The 27,965-nt window shown below is 47.8% G+C and overlaps 1 protein-coding gene across 2 annotated transcripts; it reads right to left on the reverse strand.

The window, feature by feature from the left end:
* Positions 1 to 5: 5 nt before the first annotated feature.
* LOC108940017 (Na(+)/H(+) exchange regulatory cofactor NHE-RF1-like) lies at positions 6 to 27,824 on the reverse strand. Of its 2 annotated transcripts, none has more exons than XM_029246583.1 (6): positions 26,621 to 27,824; positions 9,184 to 9,354; positions 6,229 to 6,382; positions 4,649 to 4,692; positions 2,393 to 2,509; positions 6 to 2,186 (listed from the first exon to the last, which is right to left on the reverse strand). In XM_029246583.1, exons 1-6 carry the CDS (start codon positions 27,128 to 27,130, stop codon positions 2,031 to 2,033), a joined length of 1,152 nt encoding a protein of 383 aa, XP_029102416.1. In that variant the 5' UTR covers positions 27,131 to 27,824; the 3' UTR covers positions 6 to 2,030. The 2 variants fall into 2 exon arrangements, with proteins under 2 accessions (XP_029102416.1, XP_018617283.2); XM_018761767.2 differs by having other exon boundaries at positions 6 to 2,183; positions 26,621 to 27,822.
* Between the last annotated feature and the right edge of the window lie 141 nt (positions 27,825 to 27,965).

Here is a 27,965-nt window from a genome sequence, read left to right on the forward strand (position 1 = left end):
AAAAAAAAAAGCTGATTTTGTTATTGTTACCTCATGCTAATTTTATCCATACCTTTGTTTTGCGCCTGTGCGATTAGAGCAGTCCTATTCCCAGACCGGACCAAAAGTTTAACATAGAATTTCTGGGCTAGTGGGCAGCAATAAATGCATCGTCTGAGAATTTCAAAGTAAGGTAAATTCTAAGATTTACAAGTGGTTTGTACTTATACAGAATACTTTAAAATGTCGTGTGAAAGGGTTATTAAAAAAAAAAAGTGAGAACATGAGTTGGTGACTGCGGGTCTCTGGTGCACTTACTCTGTGCTCCAGGAGGTCTGGACGTTGTAAGTGCAACTGCTGGCACGAGCGGAAATGAGGTGCGTACCAAAGAAATTCAAGTACCCAACTGCTGTGGCACACGTATAAAATTAATCATCATTTAAACGTACGAAGGACTCACGCTGTCGGTGGTCAAAGAGCTTATTTATTCCTGAATACTTGACATGAGCATCACTGGGGTGGTTCCCATCTATACAGACAAGATTTATTGGGAGTCGGGGGAGATTATACATATTTATTATATATAACCATGGAAGTGATCTAATCTCGATTACATAAACGTTCGTCGGTGTACACCAAGACCATTGGCACACCTGTGCACACACTCGCAAGCACTGGAACCTCTGCAACAGGTCATGGGGTCAAGAACAGGGTCACCTATCCTAGCAATGTTAACAGAAATGCAGAACTAGAATTACTACTAAACCAAATCAAACAAAAACAAGATTATGCACAGCGCACAAACCACATACAAATTCTAAGGGAACCACATTACGTTTTTCCTGCATGTCGCGAAGAAATACATCGGAAAGGAATTGAAAGAAACGGAATTTACAGCAGTAAAAATCACAGGAAAGTGTCACCTTTGAAGGAATTTCACCGTTTGCTACCGGAAGTGCAGAAAAAGCCGTTTTACTCTGCAATCGCAGATTTACTGTATGACATCGCTGGTTATTTTCACCTGTAGTCAATTCTGAAGGATACTGCATTTGTGGTATGAGGTGATGTGGAGCTCAGACAGAAACGGGGCGCATTCTGCAGCAAACGCCCTCAACCTACGTCAGAAAGCTCATTTTTAAGCTCCTCTTCATGAGGTTTAGCTTACTGTCGATTCATGCAAGACTAAGATGGTCTCCTTGCAACAGCCTCCTTGGACTCCTGCTTTTACCATCCCCGACACTGAAAGTGGGGTGCAATTCCACAAACGGTTTGAGGTAACGGTCAGCAATTCCTTCCACAGCGGAATGAACAAGTCCGACCGCAGGTCCACAGGGTCCAGAAATGCCAACCCTGTGGCAGGCGGTTCCTAGGAGTTCTCAGGATTTCAGTCACACGGACACTAATGTGTTTGCTATCGTTTAATAATCATTCTCGTAAAATTGTCAGTGGTTTTAAGAGAATTTTGGCTCAGTTGTACTAAATTAAATCAAATTAAGAAACCATTAGTGGTACTAGCTGTACAATAAAGGAAAGCAATGGCTCAATGGGCAAGGTGCATTAAGGTTTTTTTTTTTTTCCTGAAAAAGTTAATTTTTTTGCCCCGTTAGCCAAAGATTTAAGAGTTTAAAATTACAACTGAAAAACAGCCCTTGAAAACAAAGGGTTGATTGTGAAACACGAGTTTTCCCACCAACCTAACAAGCAGCATCCCCCAGCCAGCAGCGTCAGCAAATTCACGTCACATCCGCTGCTCTCTGGACAGACGGTCCTAAATAAAACGTTCTCCTTCCAACGCAATCATACCTGACAATGTCTTTGACGGTACAAAATGCAAAGATCGCTCTCGCTTCAGCCCTGTCCCAGCCTTAAAAGATGCATCCGTTTCTACTGCTTATGTATTTATAATACAGCGTATTAACAGCTCATATTTCACTTGTTTGGAAAATAACACGTTACACAGCGGAAACCATGAGGAGCGACTACAGAATGCTTTTCGTGAGACGAACACGTGGGCGCGGGCGCGCCGAAGGGTGACGCAGGGGGCGGCTGCGCTACAGGTTGCTGAACAGCTCGTTCCTCTTGCTCCAGTCCATGGGGGGGGCCCGCTTGTTGGAGCGTTTCTGGTGGGCGCGCTCCTTGGCCTGCTGCAGCGACATGGTCAGGGCCAGGCCCGCGTCCTCTACGGGCTCCTTCTCCGCCTTCGTCTGCTGGGCCAAAGGAGCGGCGAGAGAGACTGTCACACCGCGCCGTCTCATGCGTTTTACTACACGTGTACTTATTGCCGCAAGAAGCGTCGTACTTGGCTCGCTGCGCGGTTTCAAAAGAGACCCGCGCATATTCTTGTGTCTTACAACAAAAAGGGCCTTGTCACATAAGCCCTCTGCATCTGGAGGTGTGCGTGTGCGAGTCTCACCTCTGGGGGCGGGGTGCTCCTGCGAACCTCTGGGAGAGAGGCGCTGGACGAGGCGCTCGATGGAGCTGGACTGACTGATGCCTTGACCTCCGCTTCTTGGACCACTTTCCCATTGGCCTGAAAGGAGCAGGTTAAAGTCAGCAGTCGGGCACAAAACTCCAGAGTCTAAGGACAAAAAGGTAAGTCACTATGCAGTTTTTGTTTTTTTCAAATATTAACATTAGGTTTATGTGGCGATGAGCCCCCCCCCCCCCCACCACAGCATCCTGCGGGTTTAGTCATCTCCAGCACGGCCGCCAGGGGTCAGTCTCGGACCACAGAGCGCACTCGCGCAGCTCTGCAGGCCCCGGGGTCACCTGCTGCGTGGTCCGCAGGAGCTCCGGTGGCCCGGAGCCACACCGAGCGGCATACTACGCTCCTTTACCGCGACTCCAGTGGTGACTGATTGACTTTTTCATAGAAATATAAAACCTAGAGGCAGGAAGCAAGAGCCCCGGAGAACAAGAGGAAAGACAGCAGTACCAATCTGAGCGCGTGGCGTAACTAACCGGAGCGATTCCGCTCGGGACGAACCGATTCGCTCAGCAATAACGCGGTCGTCCTTTGGCATTTGACAGTAAAACCTTGGAAGGACACTTTTGGATTACATCTGCATAGCGACGTTCTTAACGATACGCTGGAATTTCTCAGGCACCTTTACTCCTTCCCCACCCCCTCGCTTCCAAGAGATAGTCTGAATTTGACAAGACCAGCAGTTGCGTCTTGTACTCGTCAACTTTCAACGGGAGACGTGCCTCGACTTCTCTGCTATTGCGTGCATTGCCCTCCCCCCTAATCCCCTCCACCAAGATGGCGGCTGTCAGGACCGCTTGTACACGTCCCTCAACAGGTTGGTCCGTCACCCCACCCCCCGATCAGCCTTCGCTCCCCCCCCCCGCGGTCCGGGATTAGCTCGGCTTAACGGGAGCGAGCGGCACAGGGCCGCAGGGGCGGAGGGAAGGGTGGCCTGCGTGTGGCCGCTGCCCTCCTCCGACAGGTGCCACACTTTGTTACAGCAACTAGCAGGCAGCTGAAGTTCGTAAAAACGGATCCACGTTAAATCAATTATTCATGGCGGTCTTTGTCAGGAGGCTAAACGGTCGCCCTTTGTTGGTTCTACACATCCCGCACAGGGCTCTTCCGAGCCGCTCGACGAACCAAAATGTTAACGAAACGGCTCCGCGCCCTCGCACGATCTTCCGTTCGCGGCTGCGTTCCACCCATCGGCTTCGAGCGACCGTTTCACTCGAACTCCGGCAGCGGGGGGGGGGGGGGGGGGGGGGTTCGCCTTTGGGCTCCCGGAGGCCGTCACTTGTTGTCCTACTGTGTCTCGCGCGTGCGTGTTAAGAGTGTGAAGAGGAACCGATCAGAAAGTTTTCACAATTTACACCAACTCAGGAATACGTGAACGCGCCCGCTTTGGCATCAGCGCCAACTTCGATAGTTTGTCCAGAAAGAGAGTCACGCGATACTTGCGGAATGCAGAGGGTGAGGATAAGAGCTGTGGGAACGCGACCCCCCCCCCCAGGAGGTATAGTGAGCAGAAGCCACCCCCTAGAGGAATGCCTTATCAAGGAGAGGAGTGTCCCAAAGCCACGCTCCTCTGCTCACCCTCGTAAGACCGGAGCGCGTCACCGACGAAAGCCGGACGCTGAAGAGAAAGGTCTCGGCTATCGGACGCCCCCCCCAGACGCTTGCGTAATCCGCAACGGCAACATCGGCACAGCTCAAATCTGGGTCTCCGCAGCGCAGCCCAAGTACCATGCGTGACCTTCGCAGTTACGCCGCAAAGCGCGTAGGCGAAGCCGCAACCAAAAGCTCACGCCGATTCCAGAGAACCCAGTCCTATCGGCTGCGAACGCAGGACGCTTAAATCCACGCCCGAGGAAGAGAAGGGCTTTAAACTGTCGGTGACCTGCTGTGCTTCTAGGAAAAAAGTCGTGCTGGTTGGGAACCGCACCCCGATCCTCCCCGAAGGTCCCGAGAGGCTGTCAGGATGGCTACGGTCCCATTGTTTCTTCACGGCACAAAGGTCCCGTCGGGGCTCGTGCCTACAAACAGCGAGCGGACAATGGCGTGCTGACACTCCGCCAACGTGGAAAACAACGCACTCCGTCCCGGTCCAAAAAGAGCGGGACAGACTGTCGTCGAACGGTTCCTTAATTTTGTTTAAATACGTGGCCTATTTTGGAAAAGTAAACAGAATAAGAGGCTTACCGTCTGCTCTGGCTCTCCATTGAGAACAGGTTCAGGGAGGGGTCCTGGAACACAAAGCAACCGTGGGTCAGTCTTCAAACGTAACGTCACATGCCGAGAAACAGCGGCCGACCCTTCGTAGAGCGCTCACTTCGACAGCGCTGGTGCGGAACGATGATGGGGACGGGGACGAAGGGGTGCCGCACCACGTGCGGCGGAAGCGTAAACCCTAGAAGCGCGGGTGTGTCCCGTCCCACCGGCGAATCGGAATGGGATCGTGAAAGTTGCACCGGCGGGTCAAACCATCAGAACGCGCACAGGAACCTGCCTCTCGGCACAAGTTAGTCCGAACACGCACCAGGTAGCGGTGAAAGTGCTGTGAAGAACTGGGACACGTAATCCAACGAAACCCAATACAAAGGTGTTGCTGAGCTCCAGCTCACCTGTAAAACTTGACTAAGATTCAGGGCCACTAGAGTGAGCTTAACAGACTCCCAAATACATGCAAAGCGGTGGCAGGAGCGGGAAGGAGGGGGTTCGAGACGGCACCCTCCTCGCAGACACGACGTCATTTCAGACCGACCAGGTGAACAGGACACGCGATCGACACACGCGGGGAGGGTCTCGTGTGGGGCGGAGCCAACACAAGCGCCCTGCGCTAGGATGCGAGAGCGCGGCCCGTGGCTCCGCAACCGCAGGAAAGCTAATGGCACGAATGCAGCTCCACCCCCACCCCCATCCAGGAGTTAATGGGTAACATCTCTAGTTAAAAGGTCCTGAAACAACAGGCGAACGGCGGGTTCGACTGAACTTCAGACCCACGTTTACTCAGCACGCCACGGTCCGTCTGGTGAGGGTCTCAACACTTTCCCCCCGTGTCAAGTCTGAAGTCTCTCGCACGTGATCAACGCATTCGACACGGAAAAGCAGGCAACTGGCTGTTTCGGGTGCGGTTGTTGTGTTTATTAGTAAATTAAGACTAGACTTTTTAATCAAAACAACCTCTACATAAAGAGTATTAAATAAAAATTCTACTCTTCCTCTGACACAACAGGCTGTCCCGGATGTGGGGGCATCGCACTCCTGGCAGTCCGTCTGTTGCCATGGTCACAGCTGGCGCGCGAGAAGACCGCTGTTGACTCACAGCGATATTCCGACAGGCAGCGTGGCAAACCTTCGCCCCGAGGTTTAATGTTTAACTTTGGCTCTGCGAGATCCTTTAAAAAGGCAGCCTTGCGACGCCACCTCCGCCGCAGCTCCTGCCCCCAGTCGATTCCCTCGCAGGCAGCAGAGAGCACGTGGTGTGTCAGAGGGCACGACGACGAAGGGGGACGGAGCTGGAAACCATGTCCGTCAAAGGTGTCCATTTGACAGTTGGGGTGGACGAAGAGGAGGATGGTGGGAGCAGCTCGGGACAAAATGCTAACCGTTCAGAGGTGGCGGATGACACGGGAACTAAACCGTCACTGTTTGCACAAGCTTTGGTAATGCTGGGAAGAAATCCCAGAACATAAACATTATCCAGCTGTCCACTTCCCTACAAAAATCTACTTGCGCAACTTCGGAACCCCTTGACCTCCTGCTTCTGTTGTAGCGCGCACCTGTCAGATGCTTCTCGGCGGGCAGAACCCCGCACTTCCTGAAGAAGGCGTCGGTTTCGGCGTCCACCACCAGCAGGCCGGTCTCGTCACCCCCGGCCTTGATGGCGGCCACCACCTCCGAATGCTGCTTCCCCTCCACGGACGTGCCGTTGACCTGAGCGGACAGAGAGGAGAGTCGAGGTTCAGAAGGATGAGCCAACATCCCACCGTAGTTCCAAGAGTGCCTTTAGAAGGCTCCGAAAAACCCACCCGTCATTGTTTCGGAGCATCGTCGCAGATCACCCTTTACGAGCGGCTTCACTTTGCCATTTTAGAGGAAGAAATGTCATCGCGGGACTCCGAACAATTGGTAAGCGTTAAACCTGCCCTAGCGTGTTCGTAAAATGCAACAGCGTTCGGCTCGTGACGGGTGCCCTGTAATAACGCGACGCGGAATCGTACAAAGGACACAGACTCTTCCTCCGTGGAAGTGCTTATTTGTCACCGCTCTCCATTCCCCTTCCTGTTTCTCCAGAGAAGGCCTCCTGTGCCGAACGGATTCGTCTCGCACGGAAAAACAAAGCTTTTCCTGAAAAACGCGAAGAGAACGGGGCCCAGGGAGCCCAGTACGCAAATGGGGAGGAACACGGCCGTTTGAGCATTTTTGCCACTATATTCAGAGCGGGGCCTCTCTGCCAATAAGGGCTGGGAGCTGCAGGGTATGGAGTGCTGCAGCGCACGCGCGCACGCACACACACACACACACACACACACACACACACACACACACCTCCGTTGCTGTGGGAGGAAGGCCTGTAGTGGGGGCCATGGGGCTTCTCAAAACCTCTCAAATGACAAAAATGCTAGCATAAGGAGGAAGCCAAGAACAGCACTATGGTAGAGCTCAGTTTGAAGCTCACAAAGTGCTGTGTAACTGATGCCCTGCTCCTTGCACTGGAACCAATGTGTTAAGTAGAAAGGTGACCGCGTGCAATAGATGCTGCTAAAAATGTTGCGGGGGGGGGGGGGGGGGAACTCACCCATGGAGCTGAGCACGTTCAACCAGAAAGGTTTATACATAATGTGATGACTAACAGCAAATATGTCTGAACAACACTACTGACCGAGCGCCGCCGTTCCGCTCGCCATCCAAGTCAACCGAGCATAAACGAAGTCGGCAGCGGTCAGCCAAGCGTACGTTCCTCCGGAAACACGTTTACTCTATCGGTCAGCGTGTCTGGAGACCGGAGTTCGTGAACGAACCCAGGAGGGGAAACCAACACCGAGCAAAACGCGCACCAAAATAGCCCGAAAGGCACGCTCGGGAGCGCCGGTCCCTCACGTTACCTAATTACATATCCGATTCACTTAGGTTTATACCGCTATTTGTACACCACTCACTGTAAATCAACTTAATCACTACATCTAAAATGCAGCAGTACAGTGTTCCCAGCGATAAATCGTTTTCAATAATAAATACGTTTTAAAACGGAATGCTTTCGACTAAATGAAGAATAAAAGCAAAGTTGGTGGCTCGAAGCACACCGACTAGATTCTACTGCGATTTGCATAGAAAAGCCGAGCGACATCGAGCGGAACGCTGCCGTTCTGAACGGCAGGCGGCGTAATTGTTAGGGGCGTCACCTCGCAACGTGAAGGGTCCCGCTATGAATTCCGCTCTCGATGCAGCACCCTTCGTAGGAACACGCTGCTGGATGAATAGCTAAATTGTAAGCAACCTTGAAGTGAGGTATGTGATTCATTATTAACCTATTATCTAATCATATTTTTCACACAGCTGTAGGACTTCCTACAAAGGAAAGTAGGGTGCGATGGAAGTTCGGCTCAGCCCTTCACGGGAAACGGAACAATACAAGCAGGGTGAATGGCAATACCCATCTTCTCGTTTCATAGAAAAACGGGTGAGGAGGAGGAGCAGGGCTGGGGGAGGGCTGCGGGAGGGCTGCTCTGCCCTTTAATTCTTTCGAGTCGGGAGCTGCAGAAAGCCGCTTAACTCGCGTTCCCTGCCCGGAGCGTGTTGCGAAAGCTGCGTGCCCCGCAGAAAGTCTGGCCTTTGGCTGATGCCACCCCACAGCAGCATACAAGGGTGAAGGAAAGCTCTTCATATGGAAGAAGTTCTCCACAAGCTCTATGTGCAGAGACTAAGTCCAATCAAAAAAAACCTCCAAAGGTGAGACTAAAGTGTCTTAGGCAGGAGACCACAGCTCAGATTGCTCATGTCCATGCATTACCGAAGGCCCAAAGTTGTTCAAGGCATCTCTGTGCAGACCTGGTCTCTTGCACTCTGGATGAGAGGAGGCCCCCAGGAAGACCTCCTAGAGCCAAGTTTGCAGAGATGGGCTCAAAGATGCTCACAGAGCCCCAGTCAAGTTCATAACTGACATTTTAATTCTAGGTCATTACTCCAAGTTCTCCATCACTGTCCTTCCTCCCCAGGTAGTTCTTATACAACCTTGAGGCTTGTTTTGGGGTCACCATCTTTTTGAGGGTTGAAGTAATCCTTGAGGAATGGCGTGACATGATAGACATGCTGGCTGAGCCTGACAAGGATTTGCTAGAGATCACCATCTGCGTGACCAGCAAAGGCACCCCAGACCAGGACACTGGATCCACCTACCGTGCTGGAAAGCAGAACCATGCAAGCAGGACTCATGCGCTCACCCTCTCCGTGTCATACGAATACCCAGTGATTGCACACAAATATTTTACATTTATACTTACTGGTCGAAAAACGACAACCGCTCCGTTTCTAGTATTTTGACCCAGACAAGTGTTGTCTCCAAACTTTTGACTGGTACCGAATTGCACCAGTGCGTAGTGGGGCAAAAAAGTGTCGAAATGACAAAGAGCCCCCCCAAGACAGCAGCTAATCCCCCTCGCATTCCTCGGGCGACTTATTTCGATACGTCCACACGCAGAGCGTGACGGAGGCAGCCGAGGACGGGAGCGCAGCACCTGCACGATCCTGTCCTGGGGACGAAGGCCAGACTTCTGTGCCGGCGAGTCATCGTCCACAGCTCTGATGTACTGTCCGGGTTTGGACTTCTCGCTGTGCAGGTTGAACCCGTAGCCGCTGGCTCCCTTCTTGATGTTGCAGAGGCGAGGGCGCAACTCCCTTCTGGACTCCTGTGGGGGGGGGCGGAGAGGGAAAAGTCACGACACTCAGAAAAATCACTGGAATCCATTGCTTTCCCTAGACAACGGTGTGAGGTGAAGGTCGCGTAGCCCACGGCGGACGGATCACACCTGTTCAGAACAGAATTACCCCAGAGGTAAGATGTGGGAAACGGTGTGAGAGAATAAACCGCTTAGCACCTACATGGGATCAACACCAAGTGAAACGGAAGCGAACGAGGACTCAAAGTGTCACCGTCTCGAAACGGCGGCCTTGCGGTTGACCTGCTCTAATCGGCGCGTCGGCCACCACCATCCCCACGCTCTAGTCACATTAACATACAAGGGTTGCGGCCGAATGGTTTCTTAGTTTGTTTGCTGGGCGAACTGTAGTATGGCTGCACGTGACACCAGCTCTATTCTGTTCTTTACGGTCCCTTCTACTTTGTAGGAATGAGTAGAAAGACCATGATGGGGACCAGGCAAGGACAGGAAACCACTGAAATACATCATGGTCACCATGAAATATTTTTATATATATATAAAAACACAGTATATTAATTATACTTTTTCATACATAATATAAAAACACAAACTTACAATTTATCTCAGGACGACATCCCTCTTGGTCCATCTGATAATGTACCGTTTATACTGTATAAACAATCAGTAATCCTTTAAGATGTAGGTAGCAAAGCTTTGTTAACATCCAAACATTCAAGTTTTATTGACCACAATGAAAGTTTATAGCTTTAGACCCAGACATGTAAAATTGTACTTAGAAGTCCATGTAACCTGAAAGAAAAAAGTAATTCAGTGTACAAAAAGGCAATGAATTTAACTCAAGTCACAAAGTATGAAATAATAGAAAACGACTGTACCGTCGCAAGGCAACTGTAGGAATCACTACTGATCTATATTTGAGGGCTCCATGTAGGATGGACACTTTGTAAAGCACAGCGGGGGGGGGGGGTTGCGAAGGAATCCAGAGAGCTGTGCATCAGATGGATGTTTGGCTGTTGAAAAGCAGAAACGTCCACCAAGAGCGCAGTTTGAGTTCAGGGTACCTGGTGCCTTCCTCTTGGGTTAGGAATGCTGAGGGTGCTGGGCAGTGAGAGAGTCCTGCTCCACGAAACAGAAGCGTCTCTCCTCCAGTTGAGGCCTCATGCAAACGGCTCCAAACATCATGCAAAAGGCAGCTTCCGACGCGAAGGAACAGCGTGACCTTGGTCTCACCGCGGCACAGCGAGCGCAGTGTTACATACACCACGTTACACAGGCCCCGTTCAAAGGCACCGTCTCTCACGTTAACCGGTTCACACCCGTACGAAGTGTTAATAAATGTTTCTATTCATTGCAAGAATGTCAGACAAATCACCACAAGGCCTAAAAATACAAGGCTGTGATGACAAGCTACAATAACCCAAGACTACAATAATGTACCGATAACGGATGCGATGAATGCTTTCATTGACTGACGTGTGACCGCAGCACATGCCCATGTTAAATCGCTACTCCGCAAAGAAGTTCCTTCCTCTGCACCTCTGCTGTCGGCTGCGGTCGAGTCGACGGCAGCTCTAGACGACCACACGAACAGCGCACCTCTACACCTTTATTTACGTTTTCTCATCTAGCTGTTGCTTTTCTCCAAAAGAACTTACAATAAGCCGTTCACGGTTATTTTTCCATTTATACAGCTGGGTAATTTTTTACTGGAGCCATTCGAAGTTCGTCAAACGTACAAGTACTATGAAATTCTTGCTTGACTGCTCCTCCACAGGCTATAAACAAGATACAGTAGATATTACTAAGTACAAAATATACATAGAGAGATAATGAACAGCCAAAATAATTAGACAATAAAGTGACAGTGCTAGTAATAAGCTTGGAGAGATCAGTACAAAGTCAAGCTGCAAAAGTGACAGTGTAGAGCCCAGTACCATTATTGGTATTGCACATTAGTCATTTACAGCACTGGGGTAAAAGCCATCCCTGAATCTAGAAGGCAGGTTCGGACAGACCCAAGACCACCTTCACGATAAGCACCTTGCTCAAGGCTACTATAGATTGTGTGCAGCTTGAACCCAGAGCCTTCAATTGCAAGGCAACGGCTCCAGTCACCAAATCACCAGCTGCCCCCTACAAATTAGATAAATTGATAAGATTAACGTGCATTTTCCTACATGTAAGAAAACCATTTTTTTCAAGTACCTGCAACAGTATCAGAAAGTATCTGAATATCAATATAAAACAACAAGTGCATTAGGAACACAGTAAAACCGGTCAGGGAGCATCTCTGTAGTTCTGGCTTCTGAATCAAGATGCCTCACCCATTGACCACGAACACAGGAACTCTTATGCGATAACGCTAAAAAGAACAAATATTCGTACAAGAATCTGTGCACTCACTCAATAGCCCGCACTGAATATCTGGGAATATGGCGGTACTTAAACATGCGGGAATTTAGGGGGCGGGTTGCTCCCAGAGCTGAGGAGTAGGTCTATTCAGGCGAGACACCCATTGAATTGCCTTATACTCTCAAACTATGTGAACGGTCCCCTTCAGGAAGCCCTCCCACGCAAAGCTGCAATGCCAGCCTCCACCCGAAAGGAATAAAAACACACAGGAAACAAAGCAGCAGATTCTTGAATACTAAACAAGACATGCACAGATCTGGGGGGGGGGGGGGACCATGAGCAGCATTCTGAGCGAAGGACTCTCTAGATTATTTATTCGTTTAGCCGACACTTTTGTCCAAAGCGACTTACAGCATTAGGTTTGTTTATTAACCTCTTACTCCAAAATCGCAAGAGTAACAAAGGTCCCGAGGTGAGCTTTGAGCAGGATTTACACACTGCATCAGGGCACGTCCTTCTCCGGTTTCACACAGGTACCACGTGCAACGTACACATAAGGTCACACAGATTTTTTTTTTTTTTTTTTTTTTTTTTTAAATTGGGCTACGCTTCCACTGCACTTTGAATTTGAAGCCCTGTGAAACTGTCCAGGCCTCAACATGCTGCTCCTGGTCTGGTGGGACTTGTATGTGTCAATGAAGAGCGGTAAGCACTGATATAATCTACCCCGACTAGCCCCAGGGACCGATGGGACAACTCCAGATTCAAAGGGTACCAAACCGATCTTCTTGAAAAGCTACAGAAGACATTAAGGCACAGCCGGAGGCCACGGTAAGAAGGCTTTAAAATGACGCGCTGTCACCAGGTGTGTGGAAGAAAGGAAATATCAGTTGGCGCACAAGGAAAGGAAGCCCACTGTGACAGAGAGCCCTTGTTCTGCACCACTGAGCACACCTTCTACCTGTTAATCTGCCAAAATTACCATTACAGCTTTAGCTACTGATAACTAAATCCAAGCACTTCAGCATGGGAAAAGGGTTCGCAAAAATGTGGTACGCTGACAAACTATTCCTTTCTTTAAGGCATAAATGACTTCCATTGTTCACAAGGGACGTGTTATGTAAAGTAATGGCCTAAGGCACAATTAGATATTATATTTTGCCCTAGGAAGATTCTGTTGCTTTTAAATCAAACACAGTTTATCTGTAACCGGGCTGGATTGCTGATGGAAACGCACACATCCAAAGACACAAAAGCCTTTCTTACTGCAACCCTTCCCTCCTTATCGGAAGAGCCGTTGTAGGAAAGCCTTCCTCAGCAGCGCTTAGACGTGCAGCCACCAAAAGCTACACGTGAAGATTGACGTCAAATATGAAAGAGATCATGTTGGAAAAAGCTTTACTTTCTCATTTACACAAATTCAATATGCAAACCAATAATAAAGGCTAATAAAACATCTGAAATGTAGAAATGAGCCCTTACTGTGGACATGCTCCTTTTTGGTTGTCCTGCTGAAGGATGAGATGCTCCCACAATGTCAATGTCCTCTTCTGCAGTACTCATGGGTGAAGTAAGGGACATTATGCCAAGGGGATTTTGCCCACTTCCTTTTTTCAGAGGAGCAGCTGGTCTGCAGCAGGTTTACAATGCGGTATGAGGGCTGTATACATGTCAAACTGTCTTTGCAAAAGGCGTGGACAAGTTCTTTCAACAAGACGAAGAGGAACTACACAAAAAAAAAAAAAATACGGAGAACTTACTGGAAAACAAACTATTTTCTAATAATTATTTGTATTAATATCTGGGCCCTACTGCATACAACTCTGGTAGGAAGTCATTTGTGAAATCTTTAAATATATGTCCATCTTCCCTTTGCCTGCATAGCACTTCCACTTTCACATGAAACCGCATGGCTTCCGACGACATGAGTCTAAAGCATCTCCACCACGAGATGTTTTAATTACAATTAAAATTGAACCAAAATCAAAATAGAAGGTGTGTATTTTGAGAGCAAGAGCTCGTACAACGGTAGAGATCAAGACTGATGGAAGGTTGTCCCGTGTCTCGCAGCTATTCGTTGCGGTTCAGATGCCCCGAACATATGACAACTTCAAGACTGTCAGGTGCCCGACTTACTAGTCGTCAGTGGAGAGGACCGGAGGAAGAATACGACCAAATTGCGGCCCCTCGAAAACTGGTTTGTGTTTAAAAACAGGAGTTGGAGGTGAGGACACCAACCCTGATGACAGGTCAACCGAGCTGCTGAGTGCTGTCAAGCATAACTAATGTGAAACATCCCTTTTGGTCTAAAAATAAAATACATATGCATTTACCATATTCAGTGGAGGGAAAAAAAAAAAAAAAAGTACATTTATGTGGGACTTTAACCAAAAAAAAAAAGAGGTCACGTTAAGAAGGATGTGTAGCAATAAGACAGACGCGGAGGGAGGTGGAATAAACAAGTTGTCTAATCCTCACGGGCAGCTCTCGGTCAACGATCCGGTAATGGAGCAGTCTCTGAGCCGACGCCCAGTCCCGCTCCTGCGGGAAGACCGGCAGGAATCCACAGGTTTCGCTGTGGAACACATGCTTGGCTGAGCTAAGAGTTTAAGCCCACAGCCACTCTGGAAAGCAGTACAACAGAAGAGGGCATGCGCATAGCATAGGAATCTTGGGAATGTCCTGCCCTCTACCAGGGAGGGTATCGAGCCTTTCACTCCTCCACCATGTCCTGGGGGAATGGAAGAACTTTGTCTCCAGGAAACCACCTGCATGTTGATTGAAACACTGTAGAAGCTTCACAAGGACAAGACTTCTTGTTCTGGGTGGCGTGGAATTCGTTGTTGCTGATAAAGGAGAATGAGTAAGACTTTACAGCCTACAGCTAACATCTATGGCCATAAAGATTCAAGAGGAGGCAGAGAATGCACTTTGTCTCTCGCAGCACGCTCCCTTTGCCAGCTGCAAATTAACATTTATTATACGGCGGAAAATCATTAACGCACGAGCAGGTAATTCATCCATCAATGCAGGTTGTGCAAGGGTGCCCGAAGGGACCGTGCCATGCCGAGCTGACCGGCTACGTTGTTTCAACGCACCGAATACCACCTTCCTCCCTCTTCCACAAGGACGGACGCTGGGGAACGGGACAAGTATCCCATTAACCAACATTCTGCCTCTGCTCCCCTGTGAGCTTGTGGAAAAGCTAATTACGTTAAAAACCAGTGTGTCAGCACTGGCCATGGTAAAGGCATACAGAAGCGTTCCTTTTGGACCTCAAGCAGTGTTTTATGCTGCAACGAGCCATTTCAGCTGGACAGCTTCATTATCCTGTCAGTTAAATGCCAACAGGCCCTGTGTAAGGGAGCATATTGACAAGTAGTTGGTGATCTAGGATTAAACAATCGATTTAACTTAGTTTACACAACAGAGAAGAGGCTTCAGATCACAGGAACCCCCCCATGCCCAACACTGGCATAGAAACAAAGCCCACATTGAGTAGGACGTTCCTTTCTATGGTCAGCCGCTGAAGAAGAGCGTCTTTAACCATCAAGGCGGCTCTTGCGCAGCTGCCTGGGAACCAACTTTGTTGATCGTTTCCGAACGCGACAAAGGGACACATTGTTAGCCCCTTCATCTCACAAGCGTAGACCACGTGGGCTTCGTGGCGGCCTTCTTCCATTGACGTGGTCAGCAGAAGAGCGAGAGGCACCTAAGAGAAGGGAGGGGCCAATCCTACCTTGAGTCTCCATTACAGCACACTGCCTGCTTCCACTCAATCTAATCCTTCCCCTGCAACAAGACACACACAGAAATTGCCAACGGTCATAGTTCACTTAGAGTGCGATTGTAAGACGACAGCCATGAAGGACAGAGATAAGAATTACGATTCTGTGGTCTGCTGGTAACATTCTGATGGCAGATTCTTTCGTCAGCAAAATACAACATTAAAATGTATTCTTTCACAGTATAATCTGATTTGTGTCCATGCCGACAAGTTGTCGGCTCGGCAATGATTATCCAATTTTGACGTAATGAACTAATAAAAGGAACACATTTTCATAATGCAAACTTTTGCATGTGTGTTTACAGAACAACAATACCATTCTGACAACTGAAACACACCACACGTTTTGCATTTAGCATTTAATTTTGATCTACACGCGACCCACATACAACGGTGTCCTCGGCAACAGAAAAACAGCAACAACGGCTTAGGAAAATATAACCCTATTGGGGAAAAATGGCATATAATTTAAGACAATAGCGCTGTTGCCCATTACACAGTCATTCCACTTCCAGTCATGTCCTTTGAGCAGTCTTGACGAAGACGGTACAAGTACACCTGTTTGCAAGCAAATCCCCACACAGGTGATTCCTGACACTTCTGGTTCAGAACAGCCATTCAACACAAAGTAAACGTGCAATTAACACTCACAGGAAGTCATTAAACTACATAAACAAGCTCATGCTTAGAGAGAATGTCAAATAGCTCGAAGTTTCAACCAATCACAACTATTGATTGTGAAACTGAAAGACTCACTATGATTACTTATCAATTTAGCTGACTTTTTTTCCCCTCCCCAGAGCTACTTACAACATTGAGGTACTTACTACCGTACCAAGCAAGACACTAGATGTTATAATATATAAATTATGAGCGCACTTTCTGCTCCAAGTGCCTCAAATCCTTACAAATGAATAAAATCTTGTTAGGTATACATTTTTTTTAGGCAAATATTTTCCTTTAAATCAATAAAACTTTAAAACTTAAATGATTACATACCTGACGCATAAAAAAAAAGTTAAACTATATAAGACATACAGGTTCCTGTTTAACCAGGTGAGCCGATTGTTACATAATCACACGATGGAAAAACTGGTTTTGATCTTATTCTCTTTAACTGAACATTACTCATATTATTCCACTGATGATCAGGCTGAATTTTCATTTGAATTCACTCAATTTGAGCTGCAGTACTTCACAGTTGTATTTGAATTATTTATGCCCTCTCCAGTGAGAACTGAAACACACAGCTTTTCACACCGCCTTGCTGTACATGCTTTTTCCTGCCTCCTTGTACAAATGGAAAAGGCAGTATTTGCACACGTTGGATCCCAAGTAAACATTCAAAGTGCCGCGCAGAATTCTGACCATAAAATGCTCACCTGGGCATCAGATGGAAGTTACCCCGAGAGGTGTTTGCACCTGTGTAAGTTAGGGGACTGACACATGGATCTGACTCATGGCAATGAAAATTTAAATTTAAAAAAAAAAAAAATTACAGCCATTATTGAGGCATCCTGGATAAACTATTCTTTTTAATAAACACTAACTTTCAGTCCACAGTGTAATGACCACGGTGAATACTAACCACTAGCAGAGTAATCAAGGGGTAGTCCATCTCTGATGCTCCTGTTTGTTTCCTCCTAGGCCAGTAGTGACCCTTCACAAACACGAAAAAGAGCAGGAGAATGAAGCACGAAGGTATCAGAAGAAAGCGATTAATCACGAGGAGCGTGGAGCAAGCTGCACATTTCCACTACGAGTTACGGTGCAGGAGCCGAAATCCATCCAACCTCAAAGGGACAATAAAATTAGCGCTGACCGGTGCGCACACCAACATCAGTCTTCACTTCTTAAATTTGAGGGAAGAGGCACCGTAGTGGTTAGTCATCACTGCCAGGGTTTCACTACTCCTGCTCTAGTTATCTTGTCAAGGTATTTAATCTGAACTGGTACAATACCACCTGCTGCTGATTAACACTACAAGACAATTCAGAAAAGGCATCGGCTAAAAATGTTCATTAAAAAAAAAAAAAAAAATGAAGATGAAGAGACTGCTGTCAACTGTCAGGAAGATTTTTTTTTTTCCTTTTAAGTCTGACCATGCAAAATTAATGACCTTAAAAAAACTTCATTATAAAATCCTCAGTTTTACTTCTCCACTTATCTTCTGGTATACAGCAGAAATTTCTTGCTTTTACAAATCTAGGAAAGAACAAGCTATAGAAAACACCCAAGCAGTGGCAACGTTGACCGGAAACTACAGGTGCACCTGTCGCAACCAGCGTACATTGTGTGGCGAAAATACTGACACAAAAACACCAACTGAAGCGATTCAAAGCTCTCCCCATCTTCAGAGAGTCGCGTAAAATAAAACTGAATGCACTTTTCATTACTTTTTCCGCAAAGGTAACTTCCGCATGCCGACTCATTTTGTCCGAATCATGAATTTTTCAGCCCAACAGCAGGAAAGAGTCTCACAGCGACACCGCCGGAAACGGGGAAGAAACACGTGTCCAAAAATGCTACAACAGGAAAGGTCTTGTGTAACATTCCAACTATTCAAGCTTCTGTCCTTGAAAGCCCCATCCAAACCGTTACGGCCGAGTTGTTGCCTTTGTTTTATTACTCATCGTCCAACAAGAATTTGTTGTGTTGCTTTGTAACAACTTTGCAAGTTTTACTCCAAATGATTTCATAAATGAGGTTGCAACAAACGCCTCTGATAAAGACCCTCCTAATGCGGAAGGGAGACGACGACATTTAACTATACGAATGTTGAACGGACAAGGTAAAGAGATCCAAACACCTGCAGGTTTCCATTAATCGATTTCCCTCCAAAACCTTTACGCAACTCACGGTAAAACAACGATACTTCCGCGACTGCAGTCTCCGTTCGGCTGTAAGCACTTCATCGCTTTCCCTCGATAAAAAGAACACGTTGAGTGAAATTCAAAAGGGATCACATTACTCCCACCCGTTTTAACTTTTGAGTAAACAGAATGAATATGCAGCACAGACTGGAGTGTTTCTTCAAAGGTTTTTTTTGCTAAAAATACGCAACTCGGGCCTGTCCAGAGAAAGTGCTTGTCTAAAGGAATAGTTTGGAAACTCAGCATCTTTCCACAATCACCTCCATTTTTATTTATAAACTGCTCTGTGGACATTCTGAAGCGATTAGATTGTCTTTGTTTTCGAAACGGGGCCGACTGATTGAGTGCATTTCCTATTTTGTGTCAATATAAACAGGTCTCTGTCTGGAAGAGCGCAACAGGACGCCCAGCTACATAGTGCAGCTCTGCTATTCAGGGAGGCACAATAGGAGAGCCCTTGGCCTACCCTGAGTCCCGGGTGAGAGACACAGAAGGTCCTGTTCATGGCTTTACGCTTTGTTGGCTTCATCAACAGCCCCGTCTCCGGTGGTGCCCTGACAAAAGCGTCCGGGCTCAGAAAGCGCTGTATAGGATGACCGGGCTGGAGCTCCATCCTCCACTGGCAGAGACATGATCTTCCAAAAAAGAAGCAGCATTTGCTTCTGCGGTTGCGTGCTAGAGTAAGGTACCACATCACGTGTTCCGTACCAACGAATCGTCAAACACGGAGCAGTTCAAAGGGTAGAAACAGCAACGGGTGGGTCGCTATCCTACAAAAACCTTCCATCGATTAGAGGACGTAATCGGACAGGCCTACAGGTTACCTAGAGAGCCAAGCCATGACTAACGTGGACAAGAGGAGAACTGGGTAACCCATCGATCTCTATCGCTTTATAGACTTAGAGCTGAGCACCTAAACGGCTCACCATAAAACGGTTTAAGGACACCTCCCTTCTGTAACACCTCCGGGCACAACAGGCCAACTCCAGACATGTGCACAAACAAGAGCGCGCAGACAAGTTTAAATGCAATACCTACAGAGACAGCGCACCCTCTAACACACGGCTCCTGCAGGCTGCTTCCTTTGGAATTCAGTTGAATGCTGCAGGTGCTGAGGAAAGGGTGGGTCCCTAAAACATCAAAACACCTAAAGATCACAGCACAAAGGCCATAAAATGTTACAGCTACATTGCAGACCAAGTGGAAAACAGACTTTTGCTTAGCGAAACCCCATTGTACATCAGTTCAAAATGTAAATGTAAACACGAATTCAAGATGCCGAACATTTCCTGCAAACCCTCCAAAAGAAATTGGAACTCCTAGACAAACAGACTTTCGATGTAATGTGCAATTAGTACTATTAGTGCAATTAGTACAGGTGTGCCTGACATTTGACCATGTTATTTTTGCACTGCTTACCACCTTTCTATAGTTTAACACATGCATGCACTGTGCTACTGCAGAACCAGACAAACTCCGCAACTCGTGGGTTCTCGAAATTCGGGGCTCCCAGGAAGCCTGGGTGTCCCAGGGTGTCTGGAGCCGGAAGCCCCAAAGCCGAGTCAGCAGAAACCTGGCAACCCCGGGCGCTGATGTCGACTCAGAGGTTTGTATGTACGGCCGCTCGGATGCTCCATTCAGGCAGATCACTAGTGAACGATTAAGGGCAAATCCTGAAAAACCGTTATGCCATAGACAAAGCCTTTTCAAAAGGTTGGCACTTTCCAAATTGTTTCATAAAAATAGAAGTGTTAAGCCAGTGTCCCAATTTGCTTAAAACAAAAATTCTGTAATAAATATAAAACCCCTTTATAAACCCAAGCAGATTTTGTTCAAGACAAAAGTGGCACAATTATAACCATTACATGACCAAAAATAGGTCTAGTGCCAGACTATTCCAGGCTTGGCTGGTTCCGCATTACGGCAAGAGATGCCAGCGACTAGGGCAGGAAGGAGAGCTCGCAGACCACACATGGAGCCACAGATTCTTAAAACACACTAAATTACCAGATGTGGGGAGGATCAGCAGTTTCAGAATTATACACCGTGTTTCTTCCTAAAGCAAGAATTTGTTTTAAGCTCGAAGATCTGGCTGCGCATTAACTTCATCACCCACTTTAAATGTCGCCACTTAATTACACAATATGTTTGCCGGCATTTACTTTAAATAGCCCCTAGGGAAATGGTGTAGATTCAAGCAGTTTTTACAGCGATTCCGACACACAACAGCACTCATGAGTGAGACCAAGCCGCACATGGGCACGTTCAACCATGGAAGAACGCTACCGCAACACCCTTCCCCCATACAGCGTCTCCAACTGTATGCAATAAAATAAAATCAGTTACACTTGACGTGGTAAAAGGCCTCTCGCTACCTACGTTACACTGGCAGTTTCATCACTCTTGACTGCAAATTAAGTGTTCCACAGCACATGCCCATGGTGACTGCTGTCCTTGCCACGATGGAAACAGCATGAGCTAAGAACTCCAAGGGAAACGTGTGAAAAATTTCCATGAGTACCTGTCTGACAGATTATCACTTCCACGGAGCGGAACAAGAAAAGCACAGCTACCTCATCGATATTCAGATGCGCGATCCCACATACACACACACGCAAACATGTCTGGTAGATGGATGGCGAGAAGATCCTCGGACAGCACCCAAAACGCCTCAACACAGAAACAAGTTGGCAGATCCATTCCCCCCCGTGGCAGCCTACAAAAAGGACCTCAAGAGGACACTTAGTGGAAGAAACTCCCTAAAGCTCAATTCTTCCTTCTCCAAGTCAAAACTAATGTACTCATCTGTAAAAGGATATAACACATTTGTGGAGGCACCAAGTGTCCACCTCTCTCCAGACAGAAAGGTTAACGTAATTCTTGCGAGGATCTGAATCAATTCTGAAAACGTTGGTCAATCTTTGACTGAACTCGGTGCTACTTGACCAGCCCTGCATAATTCATAAGCTTTTGCCCTTGCACTACTTGTCTGCATGGATTTGAAAGTTCTTGGTATGCTGCTTAAGCCTGCTGTGACACAGCTGTGTTCTATTAATATAATAAGGGGGGGAAAGAAAAAGAGGGCTGCTGCAAATCTGACAAAATAAAACAGCATAATCTATTTCGGTTCAAAAAAACTGCATAAATTGAAGATCTCCGAATCAATGTCTATTGCTGGATGCGTAGGAGATTCACGTGGCCAAACATGACACCTGTCAGCGCAGGCAGGCCGTTTAAGGACCACCACCGACGGTTCCGCCACGTGACCGGTTCAACTCGCTTACCCGGTGAATGGACCCCTGCCCTCCGCATTCTGTCGCATGTCAAATGGCAGATCGCCAAAGCACACCGAAGGTCTCGGTACAAAAGTCATGAGTTTAGAAAGCTTAGACGGCACAAAACGCAAAATGCTTAATCGGTAGAAAAGTCTATAAAAGAGTAACTGGTAATGTTAACGAGAAGCTGGATACACACTTAAGAGATGCCTTTAAAGATAATATTTAACCTGCAAAAACAAAGTTTGCCTGTATTAAATTTACATTAAACACCTGTATTCTTTAATGTAGATCTTCGCCATAGTAACAATCAGCACCGAGCACTAGGGGAAAACCAAGAGGAATTCTGAATAACACTTGGATACTATAAGTTTTTTTCTTTTTTTTTTTTTAATGCTTTAAACATAAAAATCAACTTGAAGCACTGCTGAGAGAACTTTATTAAATGGAAAAAAAAATCAGTTTATTAAACCAGTAAGACCAAAAAAAAAATGGTTTTGAAGTAGTTTATAATAAGATGGAAAATGTTACACTAGGGCCTCACACTCCACCAGGGTCAGAACCACCTCTGGGCTGTCAGCAGAACATGGTAAAGGGGTCAGAGAAGGTCACTAACAGGAGCTGAGAAACTCTCACTTCCTCTGTTTGCAGGACCAAGGCTTTCTCCTCTTTCCTCTTCTCTGCGCGCGCGCGCGCACACACACACACACACACACACACACACACACACACACACAATACCACATCCTCTCCAAAGCACTGTCACCACAGCAACCATAGGGTTGTCTCCTGTGGCAGCAGCTGGATCCGTCATTTCAGGAAAAAGCATGTCGGCGGTAGTGGCGTTTGGGGGGGGGGGGGCGGTGTTCTGATGGAGTTCTCGCTGGCTCCAATTTCAAGTATACAACTTTTTTTAGACCATTGTCAAAAGAAGCATCAGGAGAACTCAGCTGTTGCCAAAGGGGCTCAACCCATCAACCTATGCCAGAAACACCAAAAGAAACATGTTTCTCTCACCACCAGACCATGCCAGTGGTGAGGAATCCAAGGCGGGGGGGCATTGCTGACAAGTTAAAACACACCTCCAATCATGATATCGCCCACCTCTTTGTAAAAGGATGTGCGTTCTCTCTCAAAGCATTAAAACGGTCATTACACAATGGCGCAAGAGGGTTTAGTCTTCATTGAGAGGGCAGTACTGCCTTCAAAATGGCATTAAAGGAGCCCACCGGGGCAACGTTCGGTATTTCATACTGCAGTTCTGTGTTCTTTTCCACCGCCGTTGCATCGCGATGAGTTCAGCCTCTACACGTCCCGTCACACACACACATCTCAATGCATAAATCAGTCGACATCCTTCACAGAATTATTCAGGACGTGGCAGCTAAGCTTTTCCCCAAGTGTTTCCTTTTTTTTTTTTTTTTTAAAAAAAACACATACATATGTAGCGTTAGCATTCTTTTATTAATATAAGAATGCTAATGCTTCATGATATTCCACTCTTGTTCCTCATATCTCTACGCTAACCTGACTGCTGGGGCGCCAGCTCTCGACGGCAATTTTGAAAAGAAGCTTCCTTCCCTACAGCACAGAACCCCAGCAGCCGCACTGGACAGAAGTATTTATTTTGTGACGGACGACTTTAATTCAATGTTGCGAACTTTAAACACCGTCGGCTTGTTAACACAATTTATAAATCAGGTGGTACGAAGGCACAGCGGGTAGCTCCGGCACCTCTCGGCCAGAGTTCAGAGGTTGATTCAGATCCATCGTGGGCTGTTGGTAGTTTCCTTGGGGTGCTCCTGTTTCCTCCTACAGCTCAAAGTCCTGTCCTTCTGGTGAACTGGAGATCCCGAATAGCCTTCAGCGCGTATCTATGTCAGCGAATGAGGGTGTCCGCCCTCTGATAGCCTACCCTCCCCCATCGATGATGTACCCTGCCTCACACCCATTGCTTCAAGGATAGGCTCCAGACCACAAGAGGTTATAGACAACGGTTGGGGTTATGAACAGACACAATTTAAAGGTGCAGTGCACTTGGGTATAACAGGGACTTCCCAGCTGCATCACGAAGGCCTCGTTTCACATACCGGCGTGGAAGCGCAGTAACAGAAGCTGGTTAGTAAGCAGGCCAGCGCAGGACAACTCAAGGTAATCCTCTTTGAGTGTGGGAAAGCAGCGGACACGGAAAAGAAAATCGACGGGTGCCGTATACATTCCGACTCGGGCACCGACAAAGTTCAGGTGTTCAGGGAGTTCTTACGTGAGCCGGTCGCAATCTAACGGGTCAGACAGGAGAGGAAGGGTGGGGAACCGGCGGATAGCTTGCGGGGAAGGTGGAAACACGTCGTACCGCGAGGGGAGAAGATGAGCAGTAGCAGGAGGCTGGGAGGGAGATCAGTGTTTGCCCTGCCCAAGCCACTGTCTTAGAAGGTCTTATCCCTCAAATCCTCTCGACGGAGTTAACAAAACATTCATTTGCTACTCTGAGACACGGAATTCCGACGCATCGCTGAACAATCGGCATCTGCTTATTCCCCAAAAGGACAGGTACCATCTAAACTTCTAAAGGTAAATTTGAACAAAAGCTGCATTGCAATGATTTTAACGTGAGCGGTGGGACATAAAGAAATCCAGCTTAGTGGAAAAGAGCCAGCGGGACACACATCGCAAACAGAGGGATGATGGGAGGAGGAGGACAGGGCGGGTCAGAGACACAAACGGGCGAGAGGAAGAACTGGAACTGCAGCACCGCTACCAGCCCTATGGGTTCCTCCACCTAAATGCTGACAGAACAGATTGAATATTCACTGCAGAAGAGTGACTAACCAGGACTGGAAGCACAGTTCACACTGGCTGATTACACAATATCAGTAACTGAGATATTCACAGCAGGTAACCATCTGTCAACATCACCCATCTCACCATGTGACACATTGTACTGCAGCATGAATAAAACTGCCCCCCCAATCCCAGTCTGCATGATACACTCAAGGTGCTCTTTGGTGAAAGTTCAAGTTCCGTTATGACATTCTTTTACTGATTTCACTTTTACCAAACAATCAGCGAACAGGCTGACAAACTGCAAGGCGTAAACACGATGCCCGAATGTTCTGTGTTGCCCATCTTGGTAACACCAAACAATAAGAAAGGGTAATAAAAGCAGGAGAATAAAGCAATAAAAATGTGATTATTCTTCAAGATAAAGACAATTCTTACAAACCACATTAACCTTTGTACTTAAATCACAACCAGCTCTCTGGTATTTCCTTAATGATTTTACACAATGAAATTAAATTGGGGGGGGGAGTCTGAAAAGATTGAGAGACAATACTTGTCTTAGTTTAAAGGCAGATTAGCTTTGTAATGTTGAAATGAAGATTAAAAACATTTTCCATCTCGAGTTTCATGCAGTATCTACAGATTATGCAACTACTTGAAAGCAACAGAACAAGTAGGTCTAAGTTTTACATTCAAACAAAAAGATTAAATTCCCAATCATACATGGAAAGCACAACCAAACTATACTTTCCCTAAAAAATTATGACACCCTTCACAGCACTATTTCACAAATATTGTTTGAGAGAAGCAAAACAAAGTTAAGAGGTCCCCTAAATTTGGTCAAACCAAAAGGTGTTTCTGGGATCGAAGAGTTAAAAAGCAGCGGAGGGAAGTCGCCCCCCTCCCACCCACCCACCCACCCACCCCAGGAGCGTGCTGCTCGGAGAACTGAAGGTTCTGGTGTTCCAGACCAAGGCAGAACGGTTAACATGATCCTCACGATGGCCGAGGGGGATGGGTCCCTGGGGGTGGCTCAGAGGAACACAGGGCCTCCTTTCCTCAGAGAGCGATGACCTTACAGTCGCACCGGCCAATTATTTATACGCTCACCAAAATGACATGCTGCCGGAGGTTTACAGAACACGTACGAGCAAGACTTTCACAGATCTGCTTTTCAACTGTAATTGATGGGCGAATTGTTTCCAGTGCCTGTGGAGGGGAGTGGGAGGGGGGACACTGGGAACAGAATGACCATGAAACACCTCCGGCATGAACAACAGATCCTTTGAACAATAAAACTCTGAGCAACAACCAAATGAGCTAAACAAGAATTAAAAATTTTAGCAGTAGCTTGGGGAGGGGGGGAGAGAGGGGAAAAAAAAAAAAAAAAAAAAAAAAAGAGTGCTATTCAACAGGTGCACATGTTCACAGGCATCTCCAGCCCACAAACTCTCGGTTTCCATAATCGCCCGAGTTATCCGTTACCCTTCGTTCCCGCATTGAAGATGAAGCGTGGGGAGTTCCTTCAGAGCAACTCTTACGGACGAACTACAATTTGATGCCTTAATGAGATCATTATGGGATTTTGGCGAACGGATATGGACGGGAGCGGAAGGGACAGATGGACTGTGGTGTCCCGACTGGATAAACCGTCATCAAATATTGATGGATGAATTAAGCAACGAGCAGCAGTAGGACCCTGGACTGGAGAATGACTTATTGGTAACGATGGAGGTCTTCTGGGTACAAAGCGGTCCTTGGAAAACCAAAACAGGAAAGGGGAGCAGCCCAAGCACGAAGCAAGCGTGTGTGGGGAACCCAGCAGAAGGCTGCCGGCATCATGTCTCTCTCGATGCAAGGATGGAAGGGAAGGGATCGGGAGGACGACATTGGGATCCCAAAAAACCCAAGGCTGGCACTTTGACACAAGTTCGAGATCATCTTCTTGTTCTTCTTGTCTTGTGCGGAGGACACACCCTCACACACAGCACTTTAACTTACCTCCCAAGGACTCACCAGACGGTCCAGCAGACCACCGAACACGTGGACGTCGGTGACGCAGCGCACGCACGGGTAAGGACTCGCACACGTCACGTGTGATCAGAGCGCGGCGGCGGAAGCCAAGGTGGTCAAGGTGGTGAAGGTGGTGAAGGTGCAGGTGCGAGTGCGGGGCAAACCGGGGGCGGGACGGGCGACGGGCTCACCTTCTCCGAGCTCACACTGAGCTTCTTGTTCTTCTCGGCCGGGCCCGGGAGCTCGCCGTTCTCCTCGGGGGCGGGACTGGCCTGGCGGGGGGTGCCGTTGCTGGCGCCCCCGTCGTCGACGTCGTCGTCGTCGCGGGGCTCATCATCCTCATCGGCCCCGGCGGCCGGGCTAGGCACGGGCACGCCTTCGGTGACGTACTCGACGAGGCACTTGAGGTTGTGCTTCTTGAGCAGCTCGTCCGTCTCCTTGTCCACCACGACGAGCTCGAGGCGGCCGCTCACGGCGCGGATCCGCGACACCACCTGCTGATGGCTCTCGCCCTCCACGTTGTCCCCGCACACCCACACGAGCTTGTCCCCGGCGCGCAGACCCGACGCCTCGGCCGGGGAGTCCGGCTCCACCAGGCGGATGTACTGGCCCGACTTCCCCTTCTCCCCGTGCAGGTGGAAGCCGTAGCCGTTGGCGCTCTTCTCCAGGACGCAGAGCCGGGGTCGCGGCGGGCTGGACATGATGATGATGATGATGATGCTGCTGCTGCTGCTGCTTCGCTGAGCTCAGAGCCGGAGGACCTCCGTGAACACCCCCAACAACAACAAGTCACCGAAAAGTTCGCTCATACGCTAACGCGCCGCTTCCAGGCAGCCTCTCCGCTCTGGCATTTACTTGAGAGCGAAACTTTTGTTCGTAACTCGGAGGAAGTCCCTGTTCTTCTCCGAGAGGCGAACTCGACCAAGCAAAACTCTCTCAACTCCACACTCTGCCGGGGCTCACGCCCACCCGCGGGTTTATAAGGAGGCGTGACGTCCAGGCTGACAGACAACGGGATTTACCAATCAGACAGCGTTAACGAACCGGCGACCAATGAGGGTTGTGCCTCGCGTCACGTGTTCGAGCATCAGGGACTAAATACGTACTTGGCACATTGTTCGGTACGAAGTAAAGCAGTCGTTTATTAATAGTGAAAGTGGCGAAGACGGTTAATTCTTTCGGCGCATATTTGGTTTTATTGAGATCTTGGCAGTTTTGCTGCTTTTAACAGACTCGGTTAAGGAATCAGTGCATTCCACTGGGCACAGCCAAGAAGCTAAATTATAGGAGCACTATGAATATAATAGTACAGCAGTTTAGTTTTATTTGTTTACTTTTATTAAGTCTGTCCTTGAAGAACTTTCCAGATTGTCTTAAATAAGTAGCACACGACGACAACAAATAAGAAAAAGTTTAAGAATATTTCACTGCTGAGCTCGCGAAACACTGCAGAAAGACAAAACTAGAATTGTTCATTAAATCTGATTTTAGACAAACTAAATAACTTTTTCACACTGGAATTAAGTAACTGGGTTG

The sequence above is a fragment of the Scleropages formosus genome, chromosome 20, assembly GCF_900964775.1.
Source record: "Scleropages formosus chromosome 20, fSclFor1.1, whole genome shotgun sequence".
Taxonomy (NCBI): Eukaryota; Metazoa; Chordata; class Actinopteri; order Osteoglossiformes; family Osteoglossidae; genus Scleropages; species Scleropages formosus.

What these genes read in the sequence shown, in the direction of transcription:
- LOC108940017 (XM_029246583.1), bottom strand. Translation starts at nt 27,130, where the DNA reads ATGTCCAGCCCGCCGCGACCCCGGCTCTGCGTCCTGGAGAAGAGCGCC. An exon ending in ATGGAGAGCCAGAGCAGACG is followed by an intron (nt 2,510 to 4,648) that starts GTAAGCCTCTTA and finishes TGCTCCTTTCAG; the next exon opens with GCCAATGGGAAAGTGGTCCA. An exon ending in GGAGCACCCCGCCCCCAGAG is followed by an intron (nt 2,187 to 2,392) that starts GTGAGACTCGCA and finishes CCTTTGGCCCAG; the next exon opens with CAGACGAAGGCGGAGAAGGA.